The sequence below is a fragment of the Haematobia irritans genome, chromosome 3 (genome assembly GCF_050003625.1).
Source record: "Haematobia irritans isolate KBUSLIRL chromosome 3, ASM5000362v1, whole genome shotgun sequence".
NCBI classification, from domain to species: Eukaryota; Metazoa; Arthropoda; class Insecta; order Diptera; family Muscidae; genus Haematobia; species Haematobia irritans.
In genome coordinates, this window is record NC_134399.1 from 206,598,745 (window position 1) to 206,622,302 (window position 23,558).

Sequence of the window (23,558 nt, forward strand, 5' to 3'; positions counted from 1 at the left end):
TGAAAATATTAAAATACGAACTCATTATCATCATATCAGTGCAATGCATAATAAATCTCTTTTGACAATGAATGGCAATTTCAAATTTTGTTTTTTGTTTAATACTTCAGGCTATTGAGTGAGATCTTCAAGGGCAAAATAAGCAATTAGAAGTGCTAATTATTCTTCACCAGCAGAATCTGGAGGGGAAAAAATTCTGATTTACTTTTCCTACTCATAATTATTACTAAAGAAATTGATGTCAATAAAAAGTTCATTCATTGATCAAGACAGACTCTATTGGGAAAGGGCTAATGTCAATCATAAAAATGTGCCGGCCTTTTGAAAAAAGGTTTCCATTGTGCTTTTCCTTCTTCTTACGAAAGAAGTACGCAATTCATTATCAAGCTTTCGATTCGATATTATTGGTATATAGGAAAGGTCATTTGAGATTGTATTGTTTACTAAGTGATAGGCCAGTGAGTGATGAAGAGGCTCATTGGATCGATGAAATTGGCCCACAATAATAACACCAACGAAGAAGAATATTTCCAGTGATCTTATCACATCGAGTATTTGTATTGTTTATTAATAACATTTTTATAGTTATTATCATGTTTTTTTTTTAATAAATTATTTGTAAAATCATGCTCTCGGTCTGCCGATCCCTTTTATACGCATCACAAATTAAATGCTGATTATTTTCTATATTTATTTAATTTTTTTTTCTATACAAGTGGTTTGATGTTGCTATTGGTTTTTCACGATTCTCTGATATTAGTAGTGAACACATGTCCCACATTGTGTTGAAGATAATGAATATCATTTTCCTACTAATCAAATAGGGAATGAGGAAGAATAAAAATTCCAAGTAAGCATTAATAAAGAATAAAAATTCCAAGTAAGCATTAATAAGTATCACAACAGGTTATAGTTTATGTTAGAAATGAAATTTTCACAAAATTTTCTGTAGAAATAAAATTTTCACAAAATTTTCTGTAGAAATAAAATTTTGAGAAAATTTTCTATAGAAATAAAATTTTGGAAAACACTTCTATAGAAATAAAATCTTGAGAAAATTTTCTTTAGAGATAAAATATTGAGAAAATTTTCTATAGAAATAAAATTTTCAAAAAATTTTCTACAGATATAAAATTTTCCGAAAATTGTCTATAGAAATAAAATTTTTAGGAAATTTTTATAAAAAAAAAACTTTAGAAATATATTTTAGAGAAAATTCTCTATAGCAATGAAATTTTGGGAAAATTTTCTATAAAAATAAAATTTTGATAAAATGTTCTATAAAAATACATTTTTCAGAAAATTTTCTATAGAAATGAAATTTTCAGAAAATTGTCTATAGAAATAAAATTTTTAGAAAATTTTCTGTAGAAATAAAAGTTTTAGGAAATTTTCTTTAGAAATAAAATTTTCAGAAAATTTTCTATAGAAATAAAATTTTCAGAAAATTTTCTATAGAAATAACATTTTCACAAAAAAAAATTGACAACATTTCTGCACAATTTGCTTTTAAAAAGAAAACAATTTTTCAGAATATTTTCTATAGAAGTAAAATATTCAGAAAATGTTCTATAGAAATAAAATTTTAAGAAAATTTTCTATAGAAATAAAATTTTCAGATAATTTTCTATAGAAATAAAATTTTCAGAAAATTTTCTATAGAAATAAAATTTTCAGAAAATTTTCTATAGAAATAAAATTTTCAGGACATTTTCAGAAAATTTTTTGTAAAAATAATATTTTTAGAAAAATTGTTATAAAAATAAAATTTTCTATAGATATAAGTTGTTCAGAAAATTTTCTATAGAAATAAAGTTTTCAGAAAATTTTCTATAGAAGTTAATTTTTCAAAAACTTCCTACACAAATAAAATTTTCAGTATGTTGTCTACAGAAATACAATTTTTAGGAAATTTTTGAAAAGATAAAAAATTTTGAGAACATTTTCTATAAAAATTAAATTTTGACAAAATTTTCTCTAGAAACAAAAATTTGACAAAAATTTCTATAGAAATAATATTTTGATAAAATTTTCTACAGAAAAAAATTTTTTTTAGAAAATTTTCTAAGAAATAAACTTTTCAGAAAATTGTCTATATAAATCAAATCTGCAGAAAATTTTCTATAGAAATAAAATTTTCAGAAAATTGTCTATAGAAATAAAATTTTCAGAAAATTTTCTAAAGAAATAAAATAAATAACAATAACATAAATTTACACGTTGCACATATAATTTTTTTACGGGGGTATAATGTTAACTAAATTTTCTATAGAAATAAAATGTTAACAAAATTTTCTATAGAAATAGAAAATTTTGAATTTTCTATAGAAATACATTTTTGATAAAAATTCTATAAAAATAAAATTTTGATAAAAATGTTCTATGGAAATAAAATTTTGACAATATATTCTATAGAAATAAAATTTTGACAAAATTGTCTATAGAGACAAAATTTTAAGAAAATTTTCTATAGAAATAAAGGGTGATTTGTTAAGAGCTTGATAACTTTTTTTTTTTTTAAAAACGCATAAAATTTGCAAAATCTCATCGGTTCTTTATTTGAAACGTTAGATTGGTCCATGACATTTACTTTTTGAAGATAATTTCATTTAAATGTTGACCGCGGCTGCGTCTTAGGTGGTCCATTCGGAAAGTCCAATTTTGGGCAACTTTTTCGAGCATTTCGGCCGGAATAGCCCGAATTTCTTCGGAAATGTTGTCTTCCAAAGCTGGAATAGTTGCTGGCTTATTTCTGTAGACTTTAGACTTGACGTAGCCCCACAAAAAATAGTCTAAAGGCGTCAAATCGCATGATCTTGGTGGCCAACTTACCGGTCCATTTCTTGAGATGAATTGTTCTCCGAAGTTTTCCCTCAAAATGGCCATAGAATCGCGAGCTGTGTGGCATGTAGCGCCATCTTGTTGAAACCACATGTCAACCAAGTTCAGTTCTTCCATTTTTGGCAACAAAAAGTTTGTTAGCATCGAACGATAGCGATCGCCATTCACCGTAACGTTGCGTCCAACAGCATCTTTGAAAAAATACGGTCCAATGATTCCACCAGCGTACAAACCACACCAAACAGTGCATTTTTCGGGATGCATGGGCAGTTCTTGAACGGCTTCTGGTTGCTCTTCACTCCAAATGCGGCAATTTTGCTTATTTACGTAGCCATTCAACCAGAAATGAGCCTCATCGCTGAACAAAATTTGTCGATAAAAAAGCGGATTTTCTGCCAACTTTTCTAGGGCCCATTCACTGAAAATTCGACGTTGTGGCAGATCGTTCGGCTATTCATGATGAAATGTCAAAGCATACTGAGCATCTTTCTCTTTGACACCATATCTGAAATCCCACGTGATCTGTCAAATACTAATGCATGAAAATCCTAACCTCAAAAGAATCACCCTTTACAATTTTAAGAAAATTTTCTACAGAAAGAAATTTTTGAGAAAATTTTCTATAGATATAATAAAATTTTCTATAGAAAATTTTTTTTAGAAAATTGTCAATAGAAATAATACTTTTAGGAAATTTTTATAAAAAAAATAAAAACAGATGTTGTTGTTTTATTAAGTTGTAATTTTTAGGAAATTTTCTATAGAAACAAAATTTTCAGAAAATTTTCTATAGAAATAACATATTCAGAAAATTGTCTAAAGAATAACATAAATAACAATAACATAAATTTACACGTTGCACATATAATTTTTTTATAGAAATAGAAAATTTTGAATTTTCTACAGAAATAAAATTTTGAGAAAAATTTCTATAAAAATAAAATTTTGATCAAGATCTTCTATAGAAATAAAATTTTGAAAAAATTTTCTATAGAAATAAAATTTTTAGAAAATTGTCTAACGAAATAAAATTTTCAGAAAATTTTCTATAGAAATAAAATTTTCAGAAAATTTTCTACAGATATAAAATTTTCCGAAAATTGTCTATAGAAATAAAATTTTCCGAAAATTGTCTACAGAAATAAAATTTTCAGAAAATTGTCTATAGAAATAAAAATTTCAGAAAAGTCTCTATAGAAATGAAATTATCAGAAAATTTTCAATAGAAATAAAATTTTTAGGAAATTTTCAATAGAAACAAATTTTTCAGAAAATTTTCTATAGAAATAACATTTTCAGAAAATTTTCTATAGAAATAACATTTTCAGAAAATTGTCTAGAGAAAAAACATATATAACAATAACATCAATCATCACGTTGCACATATTATTTTTTACGGGGGTATAATGTTAACAAAATTTTCTATAGCAATACAATTTTGAGTCAAATTTCTATAAAAATAAAATTTTGATAAAAATTTTCTGTAGAAATAAAATTTTAAGAAAATTTTCTATACAAATAAAATTTTCAAAAAATTTTCTACAGATATAAAATTTTCCGAAAATTGTCTATAGAAATAAAATTTTTAGGAAATTTTTATAAAAAAAAACTTTAGAAATAAATTTTTGGGAAAGTTCTCTATAGCAATGAAATTTTGGGAAAAATTTCTATAAAAATAAAATTTTGATAAAATCTTCTATAAAAATACATTTTTTAGAAAATTTTCTATAGAAATAACATTTTCAGAAAATTGTCTATAGAAATAAAATTTTCAGAAAATTTTCTATAGAAATAACATTTTCAAAAAAAAATTGACAAAATTTCTGCACAATTTGCTTTTATAGAGAAAACAATTTTTCAGAATATTTTCTATAGAAATAAAATTTTTCTAAAGAAATAAAATTTTAAGAAAATTTTCTATAGAAATAAGATTTTCAGAACATTTTCAGAAAATTATCTGTAAAAATAACATTTACAGAAAAAAATTTTATAAAAATAAAATTTTCTATAGATATGAGTTGTTCAGAAAATTTTCTATAGAAATAAAGTAAATTTTTAAAAAAATTTCCTACACAAATAAAATTTTCAGAAAGTTGTCTATAGAAATATAATTTTTAGGAAATTTTGAGAACATTTTCTATAAAAATAAAATGTTGACAAAATTTTCTATAGAAACAAAAATTTGACAAAATTTTCTATAGAAATAATATTTTGATAAAATTTTCTACAGAAATATTTTTTTTTGAAAATTTTCTATAGAAATAAAATTTTCAGAAAATTGTCTATAGAAATAAAATTTTCAAAAAATTTTTTACAGATATAAAATTTTCCGAAAATTTTCTATAGAAATACAATTTTTAGAAAATTTTCTATAGAAATAAAATTTTAAGAAAATGTTCTATAAAAAGAAATTTTTGAGAAAATTTTCTATAGATATAAAATTTTCTAAAGATTTTTTTTTTGAAAATTGTCAATAGAAATAATACTTTTAGGAAATTTTTATAAAAAAAAATTAGAAATAAATTTTTGGGAAAGTTCTCTATAGCAATGAAATTTTGGGAAAAACTTCTATAAAACTAAAATTTTGTTGTTTTTTTTATATCAGCTTAAAACCATGTATTGACTAAACTACAAGTGTAGATTAACCAACAAAGGAAAAGAATGTTTGTCAAACTTATTTGGGCAAAGCCCTATAGATTGCAAGATGGTTGGATGGACGCACGTTTCGGAATTACAACATTCCTCATCAGCATCCTCTACTTGCAGCAAAACTATCAACCAATTATCAGAATAAACTCAGGCAGTTCATTAAACCCAACAATAAACCACACTTGAACCCTCCGAAAAAAGGCTTTACATTGATAGCCGGCCTGTGCCGAAATAAATTCGTACAAACATCTCTCTTTTCCTTTGCCACCATCAAATCATCGATTTGAGTGAAGTTGGCTGGGTTTTAAATTTTTTTGAGCGTGCTTCCTCTTCTTTCTTTCAATCGTTTTGTTTTGTTATTGTTGGTTTTTGTTCTTTAGTCATTGTTGTTGTTTTTTTGATTTCAGCTTAAAACCATACTTTGACTAAACTACAAGTGTAGCTTAACCAACAGAGGAAAATAATGTTTGTCAAATTTATTTGGACAAAGCCCTATAGACTGCAAGATGGTTGGATAGACGCACGTTTCGGAATTACCACATTCCTCATCAGCATCCTCTACTTGCAGCAAAACTATCAACCAATTATCAGAATAAATTAAGGCCGTTCATTAAACCCAACAATAAACCACACTTGAACTCTCCGAAAAAAGGCTTTACATTGATAACCGGCCTGTGCCGAAATAAATTCGTACAAACATCTCTCTTTTCCTTTGCCACCATCAAATCATCGATTTGAGTGAAGTTGGCTGGGTTTTATTTTGAGCGTGCTTCCTCTTCTTTCTTTCATTCGTTTTGTTTTGTTATTGTTGGTTTTTGTTCTTTAATCATTGTTTTTGTTTTTTTTGATTTCAGAATAAAATTTTGATAAATTTTCTATAAAAATATATTTTTTAGAAAATTTTCTATAGAAATAAAATTTTCAGAAAATTTTCTATTGAAATAAAATGTTCAGAAAATTTTATATAGAAACAAAATTTTCAGAAAATTTTCTATAGAAAAATTAAATCTTCAAAAAATTTCCTACACAAATAAAATTTTCAGAAATTGTCTATAGAAATATAATTTTTAGTGTTCGCCGAATGCGAAAAGTATGGAAATATAGAGAAAAATAAAAACACGATAGTTTAATATTTTCAATATATAACAAGAGCAGAAGGTTTTATTAAGGTGTTTTCTATTATAATTAATGGTAAACAATATTACCTATAATTTCCAACGATATGGATAAATTTGCAACCGCACCAATTGGCTTATCGATAACAAGTAAAGTGAGAGATGCTCTCAACCAAGATGGCGGAAGGCGGGGCTTTTGACAAGATAAATTAATATTCAAATTATGACATTTCTACTCTGGCAGGGATGTACCAAAAAGTAGTATACAAATTCTAACGAACACTATTAAGTCCAATTAATCTTTACTCGAACTTAAACATTGCCGGCCGCCTTGCAACATCAAGGTATGTTGTAACTAAAACTAAACTTAAAATACAAAATGAGGCTAAGTGCAGTGCAAAGTGAGTTTCCTTCAGTTCATTTACCATAAATCCAATTTATTAATTCATTTATCTTTTCAAATTCAACCTAAGACTAGATATTACGTAAGGTCAGAAGGGGACCTGGTAGAACCCAAAAGGGGGGCTCTCGCGACAATATATCGATGGGTCAAAAGGGGACCCGTTAGAACCCCAAAAAGGGGGCTCTCGCGAAGAGATACAATAAACGATGGCCAAAAGGGGGCCGTTAGAACCCAAAAGGGGGGCTCTCGCGCATTTACCCTAGCAGTTACACAACCCGGACAGAACCCAACCGAAGATTGTATAATGAGCCACCGGGAGACCGGGCGACGTATACACCCTATGTGTTATGATTCGCCCATACACCTCAGGACCAAAAACGATCGCAACCCGTCCCACTCGGTAAAATTGCGGATCTGCCAAAGGTAATCCCAAAAAGGATTCCTTGATCCGTTCTGGCACGGCTTCGGCGGGGGTCAACACACGACCTAGATCGTGCACACGAGCAGTAAACGTCAGTCGCTGCTCTGGATCATAAGCGGACGATACTGTCAACCGGCAAAATTGGACCCGAATGTGACCATCTACGCCCGGGTGAACCGACACGACTCGACCTAATTTCCAAGAAGTTGGTGGAAGCTGTTCATGACGAATAACGACTAGGTCATTTACCATAACATCGCGCTGAGGAAATTTCCACTTATATCTCATATGCAGATTCTTCAAATATTCCTCTTTCCAACGTACACAAAACTGTTGTGCAAGAGCCTGTACCTTACGAAACCGATTCACCAACGAAAGAGGCTGTTCGGTTATAACTGGCTCAGCAGGGGCGAGTAGAGGGGCACCTATAAGAAAATGACCCGGTGTCAAAGCGTCAAGCTCCTGCGGGTTATCCGATTGGGGACAAAGAGGTCTTGAATTCAAACAAGCCTCAATACGAGCCAACACCGTCGAAAACTCTTCAAACGTGAAACGAACATTCCCTATTTGCCTTCTGAAATGCAACTTAAAACTCTTCACCCCAGCTTCCCAAAGGCCTCCCATATGAGGCGCACCAGCTGGGATAAATCGCCACGATAGGCCCTGGTGTGCAAACTTAGAGGACACGACATCACTGCTTCCCCTAATTACATCCCGGAAATTTCGTTCAAGCTCACGCGACGCACCGACAAAATTTGTCCCATTGTCCGAGAAAATGGTCGCAGGACAACCCCGACGAGCAACAAACCTATGAAATGCCGCAAGAAAGCCGGCAGTCGACAAGTCGGAAACCGCTTCCAAATGAATCGCCCTAGTAGCAAAACACACGAAAACGCACACATAACCTTTAGTTATGCGACAATAACGTCCGGTGAACGACTTCACCTCAAAGGGGCCTGCATAGTCTACGCCAGTCGTCGTAAAAGGTCTGTCGAGAACAGTTCTTTCCGGAGGAAGAGGAGCCATCACCTGACTACAAACCCGTTTCCTCTCCAAAAGACATGGTTTACACCTATGTATAACCGAACGAATAAGATTTCTCACCCGAGGTATCCAGTACTCTATACGAAGAATACGCAACATCAACTGATTTCCTCCATGAATGGGAATCAAATGAACAAATTCCACCAAAAGCTTCGTGAGTCGACAGCTATAGGACAAAATTATAGGGTGCCGCTCCGAATACGAAAGAATAGGCGAGCGGCTCAAACGACCATGCATCCGCATTACACCCATCTCATCTAGGAACGGGTTCAAAGAAACAAGTGAACTGCCAGTACCTAACGAAGACCTATCCATCAAGTCCTTATATTCATTACCATAATTCACTTTTTGAGCAAGCACTATCAAGCGACTTTTAGTTGCCCTAATCTCAGACGATGATAAACTGTGATCCGCATAGCTACAATCGCGCCTATGAGCGGGATGCGTTCGATAAAAGAATCTCATAACATATGAGATAACACGCAGCGCTCTTCCCAGAGAAGAGAACCTATCGAGAACATCCTCGTAAGAATTAAAGAAAGAAACATGCGCCCTCACAGAACGCATTTCTACCTCGGTCTCGAGAGAGGACACGTCACGAACAGGCCATTCCGAATGCGCACACGATAACCACTGTGGCCCATGCCACCAAATCGCAGACGCGGCCAAATCCGAAGGGGACACACCCCGGCTGCCAAGATCGGCAGGATTATCCTCCGACCTCACATGGTACCACTGACGTTCTCCTGGATGCGACATACCCTATTCGCGACAAACGTTGTCCAAGTCGAAGGCGTTTTCTTTAACCAGGCCAGTACAATAGTCGAATCCGTCCAACAATAAATTCGACCAAAATCAATACCGATTTCTCGAATGACCGTTCTTGCGAGTTCGGACGCTAAAACAGCGCCGCAAAGCTCCAAACGAGGCAAAGAAACCGATTTCAACGGAGCAACTTTCGTCTTGCACGATAGCAAATTAACGACAATCTCGCCATTCGGGGCCAAAACTCGAATATATACTACCCCCGCGTATGCCTTAACCGAGGCATCTGAAAATACGTGAAGCTCGGCCGAAGTGCACGGTGTGTAACGAATCCACCGAGGAATATTTATCGAATTGACATCCGGATAACTATCTACAAATTTTTCCCACTCGGATGCCGTTGCCGAAGGCAGTATTTCATCCCAGCCGACGCGATCAAGCCAAACCTTCTGCATGATAATCTTTGCCACAATTATCACTGGACCTAACCAACCGACAGGGTCGAATAATTTCGCGATAGCCGACAACACTTCCCGTTTAGTGTATCCACACCTTTTTGCTATAGGCTCGACCGCGAAGTAGAACGTATCCAATTGAGCATTCCATCTAACACCCAATGGTTTCGAATTGCTAGCCTCGACAAATGCCAGCAATTGAGCATCAACCAAATATTCCGGCGGTAGTGAATCTAAAATTTCTATATAATTCGATGTCCATTTCCGCAGTTCAAATTTAGCCGTCGCAAGCGCCGCGATTAATTGATCCCGAGCCATTATCGCGGTTTCAAGGTCATGAGTTCCGGTCAAAACGTCATCAACGTACATACATTTACGTAATATATCGGCCGCGAGTGGAAACTCCTCCTCAGTGTCTTCAGCTAACTGTAACAGTGTCCGTATCGCGAGATATGGTGCACAGTTTACACCGAAGGTCACCGTTTGTAGTTCATAGTCCTGGACTGTCCTTGTCGGAGAATCCCTAAAAACAATTCTCTGCAACGGAGCATGAGAAGAGTCCACTCGAATCTGCCTATTCATCTGTGTAATATCGCAGTTGAACACGTATTTAAATAGTCGCCATCGCACAATAAGAAGGACTAAGTCCTGCTGCAAAGTGGGACCTACGTGAAGGATATCGTTAAGACTATTCCCGTTGGACGTTTTATTAGACGCATTAAATACGACGCGAAGTTTGGAAGTCTTCTTCTCGAGGTTAATGACAGGATGATGTGGAAGATAACACGAAAGTGTATCACTTGCAGAAATGGCGGATACTGGCCTCATGTGATCCAAATGCAAATATTCTTTAACAACACTATCATAAACTGATTTCACGTCCGGCCTTTTCGATAATGACGATTCATTACGATAAAATTGCCTCAAAGCAGTTGTTCGGGACTCACCCAAATATCCACGAGGACCGAGCTCTTCCTTTAGCGGAAGTGTAACTATATATCTACCTTCCGAATCTCTGCGCGTTGTCCGAACGTAATTTTCCTCACAGAACTTATCGGAGGGGGACAAAACCCCTTTACGTGGTGTTTCCTCCAACTCCCAAAACCGTAAAAGCGTTCTATCTAAATTTTCCTCTTCATCAACCGCTATAGTCGTAGTAAATGTTTGAATTTGCGATGTAGAAATCGGACCCGTTACTAGCCAGCCGAAAACACTGTTCTGTGCTATCAATGATTGAGCCGCAATCTGCCGGCAACCTTCTAATAGTATTCTCGGGTACAAGTCAGCGCCTAGTAGAATATCGACCGGTCTCGACACGAAAAGATTCGGATCAGCTAAGCGAATATCCGGAATCTGAGACAAAACTTCCTGCGACACCGTAAAGGAAGGTAAATTCCCGGATATAGATTGGAGCACTATAGCCATAGTTTCCAACAAAACCGACGCGTTGAGTGGAGATCCGATTTTCAAATTACACATTTTACTCGATTTGGCCGAAATTGCGCTATTTACCCCCGAAATTGTAACATTAGCCGCGTGAACCGGTAGTTTCACCCGATTTCGAAAGCGTTCCGTCAGAAACGAAGATTCTGAAGCGGGGTCAATCAAAGCGCGTGCCGGATATGAAACCCCATCGTGCATGATATTAATCATCGCAGTTCCCAAAAGCACGGCCCTATTTTGCGTCGTATGAAATGCCTGGCGAGGTAGGCACGCCGACGAGGTAGAAGGTTGCGGCTGATCAACCGAAGGCATAGTTCTCGGTTGAAAACTAGCCGCTGAACTCGACAATGTGTTGGTCGAACCCGTCGCCGAAGTCGCGCTATTAGACGGCGTAGAATCACGATGCAATAGCGAATGATGTCTCGAGTTACATTTCGCACACGAATATTGTCTTGGACAATCCTTCATCTCATGACCTTTCGTTAAGCAATTCAAACACAACCGGTTACGTTTTACCACTATGTAACGTTCCGATACTGAGAGTTTACAAAATTTAATGCAAGCCGAAAGTCTATGATTATGTTTAGGACAAATAACGCACTTAGATTCCGACGAAGCACGCGACGATTTAGAAGAAGACGCATTGGCACAATGCGCTTTTACCTTCTTTTCTTGAGAACGCTTCGAAGACGTGTCTTCCCGCAAATCATGCAAACACATCAACGTACGAACCCTTTCGGACAAAAAAGCGTCTAAATCCGCCCACGACGAAAGGGCTGATTTGTCCCTAACACTTTGCTCCCAAAGAGTCTGTGTGAGCCGCGGCAAACGTTGAAGGCAAATAAAAACGAGTATCTGGTCCCAATTATCGGTCGAAACTTCGTACGTATTCAATGCCGAAAGACAGCCATTGATTCCACGTTGAATCGATTTCAAACCCGCACTTTTCTCTACCGATACTGCCGAAATTGCAAAGAGAGACTTAAGTTGATTGTGAACTAGAACCCGCTTATTGTCGTATGCATCAACGAGGGCCTTCCACGCGAGGGCAAAACTTCGATGTGTCAGCGGAAACTTCGAGACAATTTCCCTAGCTTCGCCACTGGTCTTCCGCACAAGATGACACAAACGCTCGACGTCCGTTAATCTTGAATTGTTAACATAAACTGCTTGAAACAAATCCCGGAATGTAGGCCAGTCTAGAAAATTGCCCTCAAATACATCCGTATCGCACGGTGGCAACGCCAAATTGTGAACCATATCACAAAGTGGAGGGCCACTAACGGCCACTTCACCCCTAAACCCGGCTTTGCCATTAGGCAGCGACTGCCCATCCCGATCATCCGGTTCGAAGGACCAAAATGTTCGCCGAATGCGAAAAGTATGGAAATATAGAGAAAAATAAAAACACGATAGTTTAATATTTTCAATATATAACAAGAGCAGAAGGTTTTATTAAGGTGTTTTCTATTATAATTAATGGTAAACAATATTACCTATAATTTCCAACGATATGGATAAATTTGCAACCGCACCAATTGGCTTATCGATAACAAGTAAAGTGAGAGATGCTCTCAACCAAGATGGCGGAAGGCGGGGCTTTTGACAAGATAAATTAATATTCAAATTATGACATTTCTACTCTGGCAGGGATGTACCAAAAAGTAGTATACAAATTCTAACGAACACTATTAAGTCCAATTAATCTTTACTCGAACTTAAACATTTAGAAAATTTTTGAGAGGATAAACAATTTTGAGAACATTATCTATAAAAATAAAATTTTGACAAAATTTTCTATAGAAATAAAATTTTCAGAAAATTTCCTATAGAAATAAAATTTTCAGAAAATTTCCTATAGAAATAAAATTTTCAGAAAATTTTCATAGAAATGAAATTTGCAGAAAATTTTCTATAGAAATAAAATTTGCAGAAAATTTTCTATAGAAATAAAAGTTTCAGAAAATTTTCTCTGGAAATAAAATTTTCAGAAAATGTTCTACAGAAATAAAATTTTGCAAAAGTTTCTATAGAAATAAAATTTTGTAAAATTTTTCTTAGAAATAAAATTTTGGCAAAACTTTTCTATAGAAATAAAATGTTAGCAAAATTTTCTATTGAAATAAAATCCCATCATAAATGATATACAAATTGAGTTTTTTTTCATAAATTTCTTCAATAGTTTTAGCTAAATAATGCTTAACATGTATTTGTTTTAGTTATTCTAATTATTCTTATTTTATTTTCATTTCAGATCTCAAAAACAAATGTGATTGGTCACCAATGAATGCATTGCACTGGCATCAGTTTACAAATCAATTACGAAGCTTGAGAAGAAACTATTATTTCAGGATGGATCTGGAGTAAAAAAGGAAGTTGGGAACATATCATTACATCTATAGGACTGTATGTGAAATTTGTCAGCATCCTTATGCAGTTCCGCACATAAATCATCAATTGAAAAAACACACAACTCTTCAATAAAAATTGTGATAAATGCTTAAATTATAGTTCCAGTCTGTCTACACTATCATCTGTACACATTACCTTTCTACAAACTACCTCAAAGGCTTTTAAAGCACTATAAAAAATTGTAAAATAAAATAATCCACATAAATACATTCCAAAATGGTACATGCACCTGCTAAGAAAAAGTCCAATGGTACTACAAATACCAACAACAATACAACAAAGCAATATGAAATGGAATTGGAAGAACCCACACAGCCAATACCCCCAGATGGAGGTTGGGGTTGGATGGTGGTATTCGGTTCATTTATGATACATATCATCAGTAAGTAAAATCATTTTAATGTTTCATAGAGTAAGGGTTATTTAATTATAATTTATTTATTATTAGTAAATTTCTATTGTTTTTAGTTCGTCTAGCTTCATTGCGGTGCTAGACTCATACATGTTCGTAATTTTCTTTATTTTGATTTTTTTTATGAAAAACTCAAATTTTTTTTATATTCTATTTCCTGTTAATTCCAAGATATTTTCTGCTTCTATTTTCTTTTTATTTGTATTTGAATGTGTCGAACTAAACGACTAGTAGGGACCTAGAGCCGTCAATGGCCTGAAGGTCTCAGCTCCTAATTGAACACCTATTTCATACATCGTCTTTGTCAATTTTATTTATTTTTTTATTGCTGTTTCCATTTTCGATTAACGTTTTCGAATTTCGTTTTAGCAAATTCATTTAATTTATATAAATAAATTTTATACATCACTGTAGCATCATTACATCTGACGAGAAAGACCCTAACATATTAACTCTATTTTTCTATAAAAAAAATAACAAATCACATACAAACAATTAATTAAAATAGTTAAAATATTTTAGAGTTATTAGTAGAGGATGCACGTACGAGTATATAAAGTCCTGCTTTATTTATGACATCACGAATATTCATAGAGTTTACCACCACAATAAATCCTTCAAATAAATAGCCATAATATTTTAAATCGTTTTCTTGTATATTCCTTTTAAAATATTTTCTCTATGAAACCCTTTTGGAATTTCTGTTTTCTCCCAGTTTTTCCTTGGTCCTTCCTTGGTTCTTCCTAAATCATTATTTTTAATGTACATTCACAAATGATCTTCAAGAGATAAGCTAATTTTCACTTTTTCCTTTTTCCTTTTTTTTACGATTTTGGGATATTTTTGTTTAGAAATAAAATTTTCGGATGATAGAAATAAAATTTTCGGATGATAGAAATAAAATTTTCGTATAATTTTCTATAGAAATAACATTTTTGCATAATTTTCTATAGCAATAAAATTTTCGGATAATTTTCTATAGAAAGAAAATTTTCAGAAAATTTTCTGTTGAAATAAAATTTTCGGAAAATTTTCTACAATAATAAAATTTTCGAAACATTTTCTATAGAAATAAAATTTTCGAAAAATTGTCTATAAAAATAAAATTTTCAGAAAATTATCTATAGGAATAAAATTTTCGAAAAATTTTCTGTAGATATATTTTTTTTTTTTAGAATATTTTCTAATGAAATAAAATTTTTAGAAAATTTACTACAGAAATAAAATTTTCGGATAATTTTCTATAGAAAGAAAATTTTCAGAAAATTTTCTGTAGAAATAAAATTTTCGGAAAATTTTCTACAATAATAAAATTTTCGAAACATTTTCTATAGAAATAAAATTTTCGAAAAATTGTCTATAAAAATAAAATTTTCAGAAAATTTTCTATAGGAATAAAATTTTCGAAAAATTTTCTGTAGATATAATTTTTTTAGAATATTTTCTAATGAAATAAAATTTTTAGAAAATTTACTACAGAAATAAAATTTTCGGAACATTTTCTATAGAAATAACATTTTCGGAAAATTTTCTATAGAAATATGATTTTCAGAAAATTTTCTGTAGAAATAAAATTTGGAGACAATTTTCTATAGAAATAAAATTTTCGGATAATTTTCTATAGAAATAAAATTTTCGTTTAATTTTCTATAGAAATAAAAATTTTCAGAAAATTTTCTACAGAAATAAAATTTTCGGAAAAGTTTCTATAGAAATAACATTTTCGGATAATTTTCTATAGAAGTAACATTTTCCGAAAATTTTCTATAGAAATAAAATTTTCGGAAAATTTACTATAGAAATAAAATTTTCAGAAAATTTTCTGCAGAAATAAAATTTTCAGAAAATTTTCAATAGAAGTAAAATTTTCAGAAAATTTTCTATAGAAATAAAATTTTTAGAAAATGTTCTATAGAAATAAAATTTTTAGAAAATTTTCTGTAGAAATAAAATTTTCAGGAAATTTTCTTAAAAATAAAATTTTCGAAAAATTTTCTATAGAAATAATATTTTCAGAAATTTCTATAGTAATAAATTTTCGGAACATTTTCTATAGAAATAAAATTTTCGGAAAATTTTCTATAGAAATGTAATTTTCAGAAAATTTTCTGTAGAAATAAAATTTTGGATAATTTTCTATAGAAATAAAATTTTCGGAAAATTTTCTATTTTCTATAGTAATATAATTTTCAGAAAATGTAAAAAGTAAAATTTTCAAAAAATTTTCGGATAGTTTTCTATAGAAGTAAAATTTTCGGAAAATTTTCTATAGAAATAAAAATTTTCAGAACATTTTCTATAGAAATAAAATTTTCGGATAATTTTCTATAGAAATAAAATTTTCGGATAATTTCCTATAGAAGTAAAATTTTCGGAAAATTTTCTATAGAAATAAAAATTTTCAGAAAATTTTCTATAGAAATAAAATTTTCAGAATATTTTTTATAGAAATAAAATTTTCAGAAAATTTTCTATATAAATAAAATGTTCAGAAAATTTTTATAGAAATAAATTTTTCAGAAAATTTTCTATATAAATAAAATTTTCTGAAAATTGTCTATAGAAATAAAGTTTTCCGAAAATTTTCTATAGAAATAAAATTTTCGGATAATTTTCTATAGAAATAAAATTTTCAGAAAACTTCTATAGAAATAAAATTTTCAGAAAATTTTCTATAGAAATAAAATGTTTAGGAAATTTTTTATATGGCCCTCATATTAACCGATACCAGATTTGACCGCCGGAGCCCTTTGGAGGGGAACGTTTTTTTTTCCAATCGAGTATTGATACACCCAAAAAAAGTGAACCCACCATGAAACGAAAATGTATTTTTTTTAGAAAATTTTAACTAAAATAATTGCAATATGTTGCAAATAAGTCAATACTTTTTATCAAATTGAAGAAAATTTATTTTAAAAAATCATTTTTTTCTGTTGTTTAGGAAAATTTCATATATTGCAGGAAAAAAATTGAATTCAAAAATTGGAAAAATGCCTTTAGCGCTGTACGAAGTTCAAGACACTCATTTGAGATAATTATGAACTTAATTTAAGCAAACTTCTCCCATTTTAGGAAAATAGGAATTATTGTATTTTTTAGTAAAAATGTGCGCTATATTTTTATAAAATTTTTATTTCTTATTCTTATTCCACGTCATTAAAGTAAGTGAAAATTATCAAATAAGGAACATTTGCTCACATTGGTCAAAATTTAACTAAAATAAACTAGAATTTATGAACAAAAATAAAGTAGCGCGTTCTCTTTTGAGTATACATTGTCTCTGGTATATACCCTCTAACACCCATGCACAAATTATTATAAAAAATATCGCTCAATAATTATATATAATCTCTATACTAACCGATCCCTGGATTTGACTTCCAGAGCCTGGATTGGTCATTTAGAAAAAAATTTCCTCCCATCCAATTGAAATTTGGACATCAAATTACTAATCGAACACTTTCCTTGGATGCCTAGCCAAGTATTGAATGTGGATGGCAGTCTTTAGCAAAACTTTGTACATGGAATGACAAAGTTGGTATAAATCTATTCTACATATAATAGAGTGTATAAAAATGTACCCAAAAATCGTTTAGAATAAAATTGGCTTAGAAAACCCAAAGGGTTAACTATTCAAGTGTTTTGTTACGATCAATTTTACAAATGAAATGTTTTTATGGCATTTTAACAATTCAAAAAATAATTAATAAGTATTTGTAGTTATTCCCTATATCTTATCTACGCAGCTTAGCTGTCAACTTCAATTATATACCAATGGATGGGTTTATGTGCATTTGAAGCATTCTGTTCGAGACCAAAAAATGCGAATGCATATCCAACTAAAACTTGTTATATTGAGTTCGATGTGGTTTTGTTGGAGTCTCATTGTAAGTCGAGTTGAAGCAATCAATGCCGGAAGGGTTATTGACATTACAAATGACATGGATAATTAAATTGTCATTTGCACAATGTTCTGGGGCGACGAGACATGAGTGCATTGTGATATGAAATAAATAGGATTTTTTTCTTGCTACCCACAGTTTTGTGTTGTTATCTTAAAAATGTTAAATTAGTTAATATTTATATTTTATTAAATGCTAGAATTTTTAGATAAATAGACATGATGTTCTCAGAGTTATTAATTTTTTATTTTTTTATTTTAATCCATGTTTTGTTTTTCAAAATTATATAAATAATAATTTAAGAAAATTGTATTTTTGTTATTAATTACAAATTAAAATTATTGGTGATTTTTCCATCAGATGAAGAGCGTGTATTCAACATTTAGTCCAATGTTGATCAATATCCGATATTATGCGTTATATATTATTGTTGTAACACTGTGCGTTGTATTGAAAGCATGAATGGGCCCCATGCTCTTTAAGACACATAAGTCATTCTCATAAATCTATACATAATTAAATGATTGAAAATTGCATATAAAATAATCAATATGAACGAACTTGGCAAATTTAATTGTTGGTCGTCAGTCATGAGGTCACAAATATTGCTCTAAGACCCCATAAAGTATATATTCTGGCAAGGCCGTAGCCAGGATTTTAATTCGGGGGGGGGTTCAACTAAAAAAAAAAATATTCATATAATCTCATGTGTAGAAAATTTTATTTATGCATAGGTATGTATACAATATTTATACCCTGCGCCACACTGTGGAACAGGGTATTATAAGTTAGTGCATATGTTTGCAACACCCAGAAGGAGACGAGATAGACACATGGTGTCTTTGGCAAAAATGCTCAGGGTGGGCTCCTGAGTCGATATAGCCATGTCCGTCTGTCCGTGAACACATTTTTGTAATCAAAGTCTAGGTCGCAGTTTTAGTCCAATCGACTTCAAATTTGGCACAAGTATGTGTTTTGGCTCAGAATAGATACCTATTGATTTTGGAAGAAATCGGTTTAGATTTAGATATAGCTCCCATATATATCTTTCGCTCGATATGGACTAATACGGTCCCAGAAGCCAGAGTTTTACCCCAATTTGGTTGAAATTTTGCACTACGAGTTCAACTAGCAGTGTAGTCTAGTGTGCCAAATTTTATTGAAATCGGTTCAGATTTAGTTATATCTCCCATATATATCGTTCGCCCGATTTACACTCATATAACCACAGAGGCCAATTTTTTGCTCCGATTTAGTTGAAATTTTGCACAGGGAGTAGAATTAGCATTGTAGCTATGCGTGCCAAATTTGGTTGAAATCGGTTCAGATTTAGATATAGCTCCCATATATATGTTTTTCTGATTTCGACAAAAATGGACATTTTCCTTGTAAAATCGCCACAGCTTAGTCGAAAAATTGTAAAAATGACTCTAATTTTCCTAAACTTCTAATACATATATATAGAGCGATAAATCATAAATAAACTTTTTTGAAGTTTCCTTAAAATTGCTTCAGATTTAAATGTTTCCCATATTTTTTTACTAACATTGTGTTCCACCCTAGTGCATTAGCCGACTTAAATTTTGAGTCTATAGATTTTGTTGAAGTCTATCAAATTCTGTCCAGATCGAGTGATATTTAAATTTATATAGCCCTCAACACATTTGACGGATGTGATATGGTATCGAAAATTTAGATCTACAAAGTGGTGCAGGGTATAATATAGTCGGCCCCGCCCGACTTTAGACTTTCCTTACTTGTTTTATAATATTAAATTGAGCCGACGGGCTTTATGGGCAGCAAATAAATCAATGACTTCTTCAGTCGCCAATGATTTAGTACCTTTTGTGTAGACATTTTTGAGTCGATATCAGATTTATGGTACAATAGCTTTGACAAAATATTTTAATATTTTGAGAAAGTCTTTATCAACCTTATTTGCTAATAGTCTTTTACAAATATGGCAAACCAGACATGTTCATGTGGGAAGAAAATCTTGATTTTGTAAAAGACATAGTCAAAAACAGGATTTTATTGAACTTCAAGAATGTTTTGGTCGAAAAAAGAATGCCATTCTATACTGTCGATTTTTTATTTTGGTAAAAAATGTTGTCAAAATTTTATTTCTATATAGAATTTTTGCAAAATTTTATTTTTATAGAAAATTTTGTCACAATTTTATTTATATAGAAAATTTTGTCAAAATTTTATTTTCTTTAAAATTTAGTCTCTTGACAATAATCTTCCAGTGAAATTTTTGTTGAAATTTAGCAAAAAGTACCGTTCCGCTCAAAAAAATACCTTTTGTACTTTCTTAAAATTGTATTTTCCATCCCTGAGTAACTGGCAAAGTGACCAAAATTGTTAAAAGAATATGCACGTTTGGAAATATCTCTTTATTGCACTCTCCTCCAGCTTTTCTTCAACATCTTCGATAAGATTTTTCTATGCAGCTAAAAATATATATTTATTTATATAAAAATATTCATTCATTTCGGGGGGGGGTTACGTATAGCCCCCGACGTTCAGATTTAGCTTGCGGAGCTTCTAAAAGAAGCCAATTTCATCCGATCCGGCTGAAATTTGGTACATGATGTAAGAATATGGTCTCTAACAACTATGCAATAATTGGTCCACATCGGTTCATAATTATACAAAGCCCCCATATAAACCGGTCAACCGATTTGGCTTGCGGAGCCTCTAAGCGAAGCAAATTTCATCCGATCCGGCTGAAATTTGGTACATGGTGTTAGTATGTGGTCTCTAATAACAATGCAGGAATTGGTCCATATCGATCCATAATTATATGTAGCCCCCATATAAACCGATCCACAGATTTTACCTCAAGAGCCCTTTGGAAGAGCAAAGTTCACCCGATCCGGTTTAAATGTGGTACGTGGTGTTAGTATATGGTCTCTAACAACCATGCAAAAATTGGTCCATACCGGTTTTAATAACATTTAAACCACATTTAAACCGATCCCAGATTTGACCTCCGGAGCTCTTGGAGGAGCAAAATTCATCCGATCCGGTTGAAATTTTGTATGTGGTGTTAGTAGAGGGTCTCTAATAACTATGCAAAACTTGGTCCATATCGGTATATAGTTATATATAGCCGATCCCTAATCACTCAGAAATTGCTCCATATCGCCAAAAATAATCTAGCAAAATTTCATTTCTATAGACAATTTTATCAAAATTTTATTACTATAGAAAATTTTGTCAAAATTTTATTTGAATAGAAAATTTTCTCAAAATTTTATTTCTATAGAAAATTTTGTCAAAATTTTATTACTATAGAAAATTTTGTCAAAATTTTATTTCTATTGAAATTTTGTCAAAATTTTATTTCTATAGAAAATTTTGCCAAAATTTTATTTGACAAAATTTCTATTGAAATTTTGTCAAAATTTTATTTCAATAGAAATTTTGTCAAAATTTTATTTCTATAGAATTTTTTTTTCAAAATTTTATTCCTATAGAAAATGTCAAAATTTTATGTCTATAGAAATTTATGTCAAGCTGAATTATATACGAATTTTATCGGCCTTTTTTGTTTAATATATACCCCGTATGGACTAACTTACAATTTAGAAGACGGTGTTAAGAAGTTTAAGATACCTTGCTATCGGCAAGTGTTACCGCAACCCAGGTAATTGGATTGTGTATGACAGTTTTTAGTATAAGTTTCTACGCAATACATGGTGGAGGGTGCATAAGATTACGGCCGTATGTACTTGTTTCCTTTAAACTTTGAAATTTTCATTAAGACGTGAAAAAACTAATTATGTCCAATTACTTAATTTAGGTTTTGGGGCTAATTTCCCGTTGTTCACTTTTTGTGCGAGGTTTCCAGTTTCAATATTGCATTTTTGACTAAATGAGAAGGTCAAATGATAAACAAACCAACAAATTTCTGACATTTCAATTTACTTGCAATTTTTTTTGTAAAAAACTTAAATAGAAAAATTTACCATCATAGCAAGGTAACCATCAGATGTTGCTATTATACATATTTTTCTATAAAACGATATGCAACTAGCTAATTGATAAAAATACGATAAATAAATATGTTCCGTATTTTAATATAGTACAATTTCCAAATTATTTTCTTTTATTTACAGCCGATGGCATGACTTATTCCTTTGGTCTATTCTATGATGAGTTCCTTGTATATTTCAATGAGGGCAAAGGTTATACAGCGTGGATTGTCTCTATTATGGTGGGTGTGACATTTGCATCAGGTGAGTTTTATATATGATTGGATTATTTCAACAATGTGTGCTATTTTATTGGTTAGTTGAGTAAGCAAATTAATATACCAAAATTTATAGTATACTTCTAGGCATTTTAATTTAAATTATATCTTCTTTATACTATTCTAGGTCCAATTTCATCATCATTTGTTAATCGTTATGGTTGCCGAGCTGTGACAATAGCGGGAGCCATTCTAACTGCCTTTTGCATAGTCATTAGTACGTTTGCACAGGTAAGAAAATCAATGCAAAATATTTTTCACATCAATCAATAGAACTTAACATAAGATTTGTCCAAAATTTCATACACTGAAAAAAAACCCTGCCCGGTTCCAAAGATTTTGTCTATACATTAAAGATTTTGCTATTAATTCATCCAATCCAAAGCAGCAGAGAATTGAAATAAGAACTCATCTAAGACACAACTTTATAAAGGGTGATACGGTCAAAATTTGGTCAATATAAACTTGACGTATTTCTTTCAATTTTGCATTTAAAAAACCTGAGCACCCCTCATTTTGAAGGTGTGTGTGTACAATGTTGCTCCTATTTTGATTTTGGAATTCACTCTTCAGTTGTCAAAATTCCGTCCAAGCAAGAAGAGCAGCGTATCAAAATTTTGCTCGCGCATCGCGAAAATCCGAGCTACTCGCACGCAAAGCTGGCAAAATCGCTAAAAGTTGCCAAATCAACCGTTACAAATGTAATTTAAGTGTTAAGTGTTAAGGGAACGTTTGTCGAAAGCCAGGAAGTCTGGATTGGGTGGAAATCGAAAACCGGAAGCCGCTGAGACGACAAAGAGAGTTGCCGGTAGTTTCAAGCGAAACCCTAACCTCTCTCCGAGATGCCGCACATAAGCTGGGTGTATCGTCTACAACCGTGCATCGAGCCAAAAAACGAGCCGGACTATCGACTTACAAGAAGGTAGTGACTCCAAATCGCGATGATAAACAAACTACGACGGCCAAAGCGCGATTCCGGAGGCTGTACACGACGATGCTGACGAAGTTTGACTGCGTGGTAATGGACGACGAAACCTACGTCAAGCAGCTTCCGGGACAGGAGTTTTATACGGCAAAAGGAAGGGGAAAGGTAGCAGATATTTTCAAGCACATAAAACTGTCAAAGTTCGCAAAGAAATATCTGGTTTGGCAAGCCATCTGTACCTTTGGCTTGAAAAGCAGCATTTTCATAGCTTCCGGGACTGTCAACCAAGAAATTTACGTGAAAGAGTGTTTGAATAAACGTCTGCTGCCTTTCCTGAAGAAACACGGTTGTTCTGTACTGTTTTGGCCGGATTTGGCATCTTGCCATTACGGTAAAAAGGCCATGGAGTGGTACGCCGCCAACAACGTGCAGGTGGTTCCCAAGGACAAGAACCCTCCCAACACGCCAGAGCTCCGCCCAATTGAGAAATACTGGGCTATTGTCAAGCGGAAC

At 32.1% G+C, this 23,558-nt stretch overlaps 3 protein-coding genes across 6 annotated transcripts in view; 1 reads left to right on the forward strand and 2 right to left on the reverse strand.

The window, feature by feature from the left end:
• Positions 1–23,558, forward strand: part of Mct1 (Monocarboxylate transporter 1) — a 106,567-nt gene that overhangs the window by 66,059 nt on the left and 16,950 nt on the right. For all 4 annotated transcript variants that reach the window (XM_075302355.1, XM_075302353.1, XM_075302354.1 and 1 more), the window contains 3 exons: positions 13,391–13,930; positions 21,987–22,106; positions 22,248–22,351. In XM_075302355.1, the coding sequence (XP_075158470.1) occupies positions 13,765–13,930; positions 21,987–22,106; positions 22,248–22,351 (390 nt within the window). In that variant the 5' untranslated portion in view covers positions 13,391–13,764. The remainder of the gene's footprint in view (positions 1–13,390; positions 13,931–21,986; positions 22,107–22,247; positions 22,352–23,558) is intronic.
• On the reverse strand, positions 7,268–9,040 carry LOC142231398 (uncharacterized). The gene has a single exon (XM_075302006.1). The coding sequence runs from the start codon at positions 9,038–9,040 to the stop codon at positions 7,268–7,270; it is 1,773 nt and encodes a 590-aa protein (XP_075158121.1).
• On the reverse strand, positions 9,196–12,396 carry LOC142231399 (uncharacterized). The gene has a single exon (XM_075302007.1). The coding sequence runs from the start codon at positions 12,394–12,396 to the stop codon at positions 9,196–9,198; it is 3,201 nt and encodes a 1,066-aa protein (XP_075158122.1).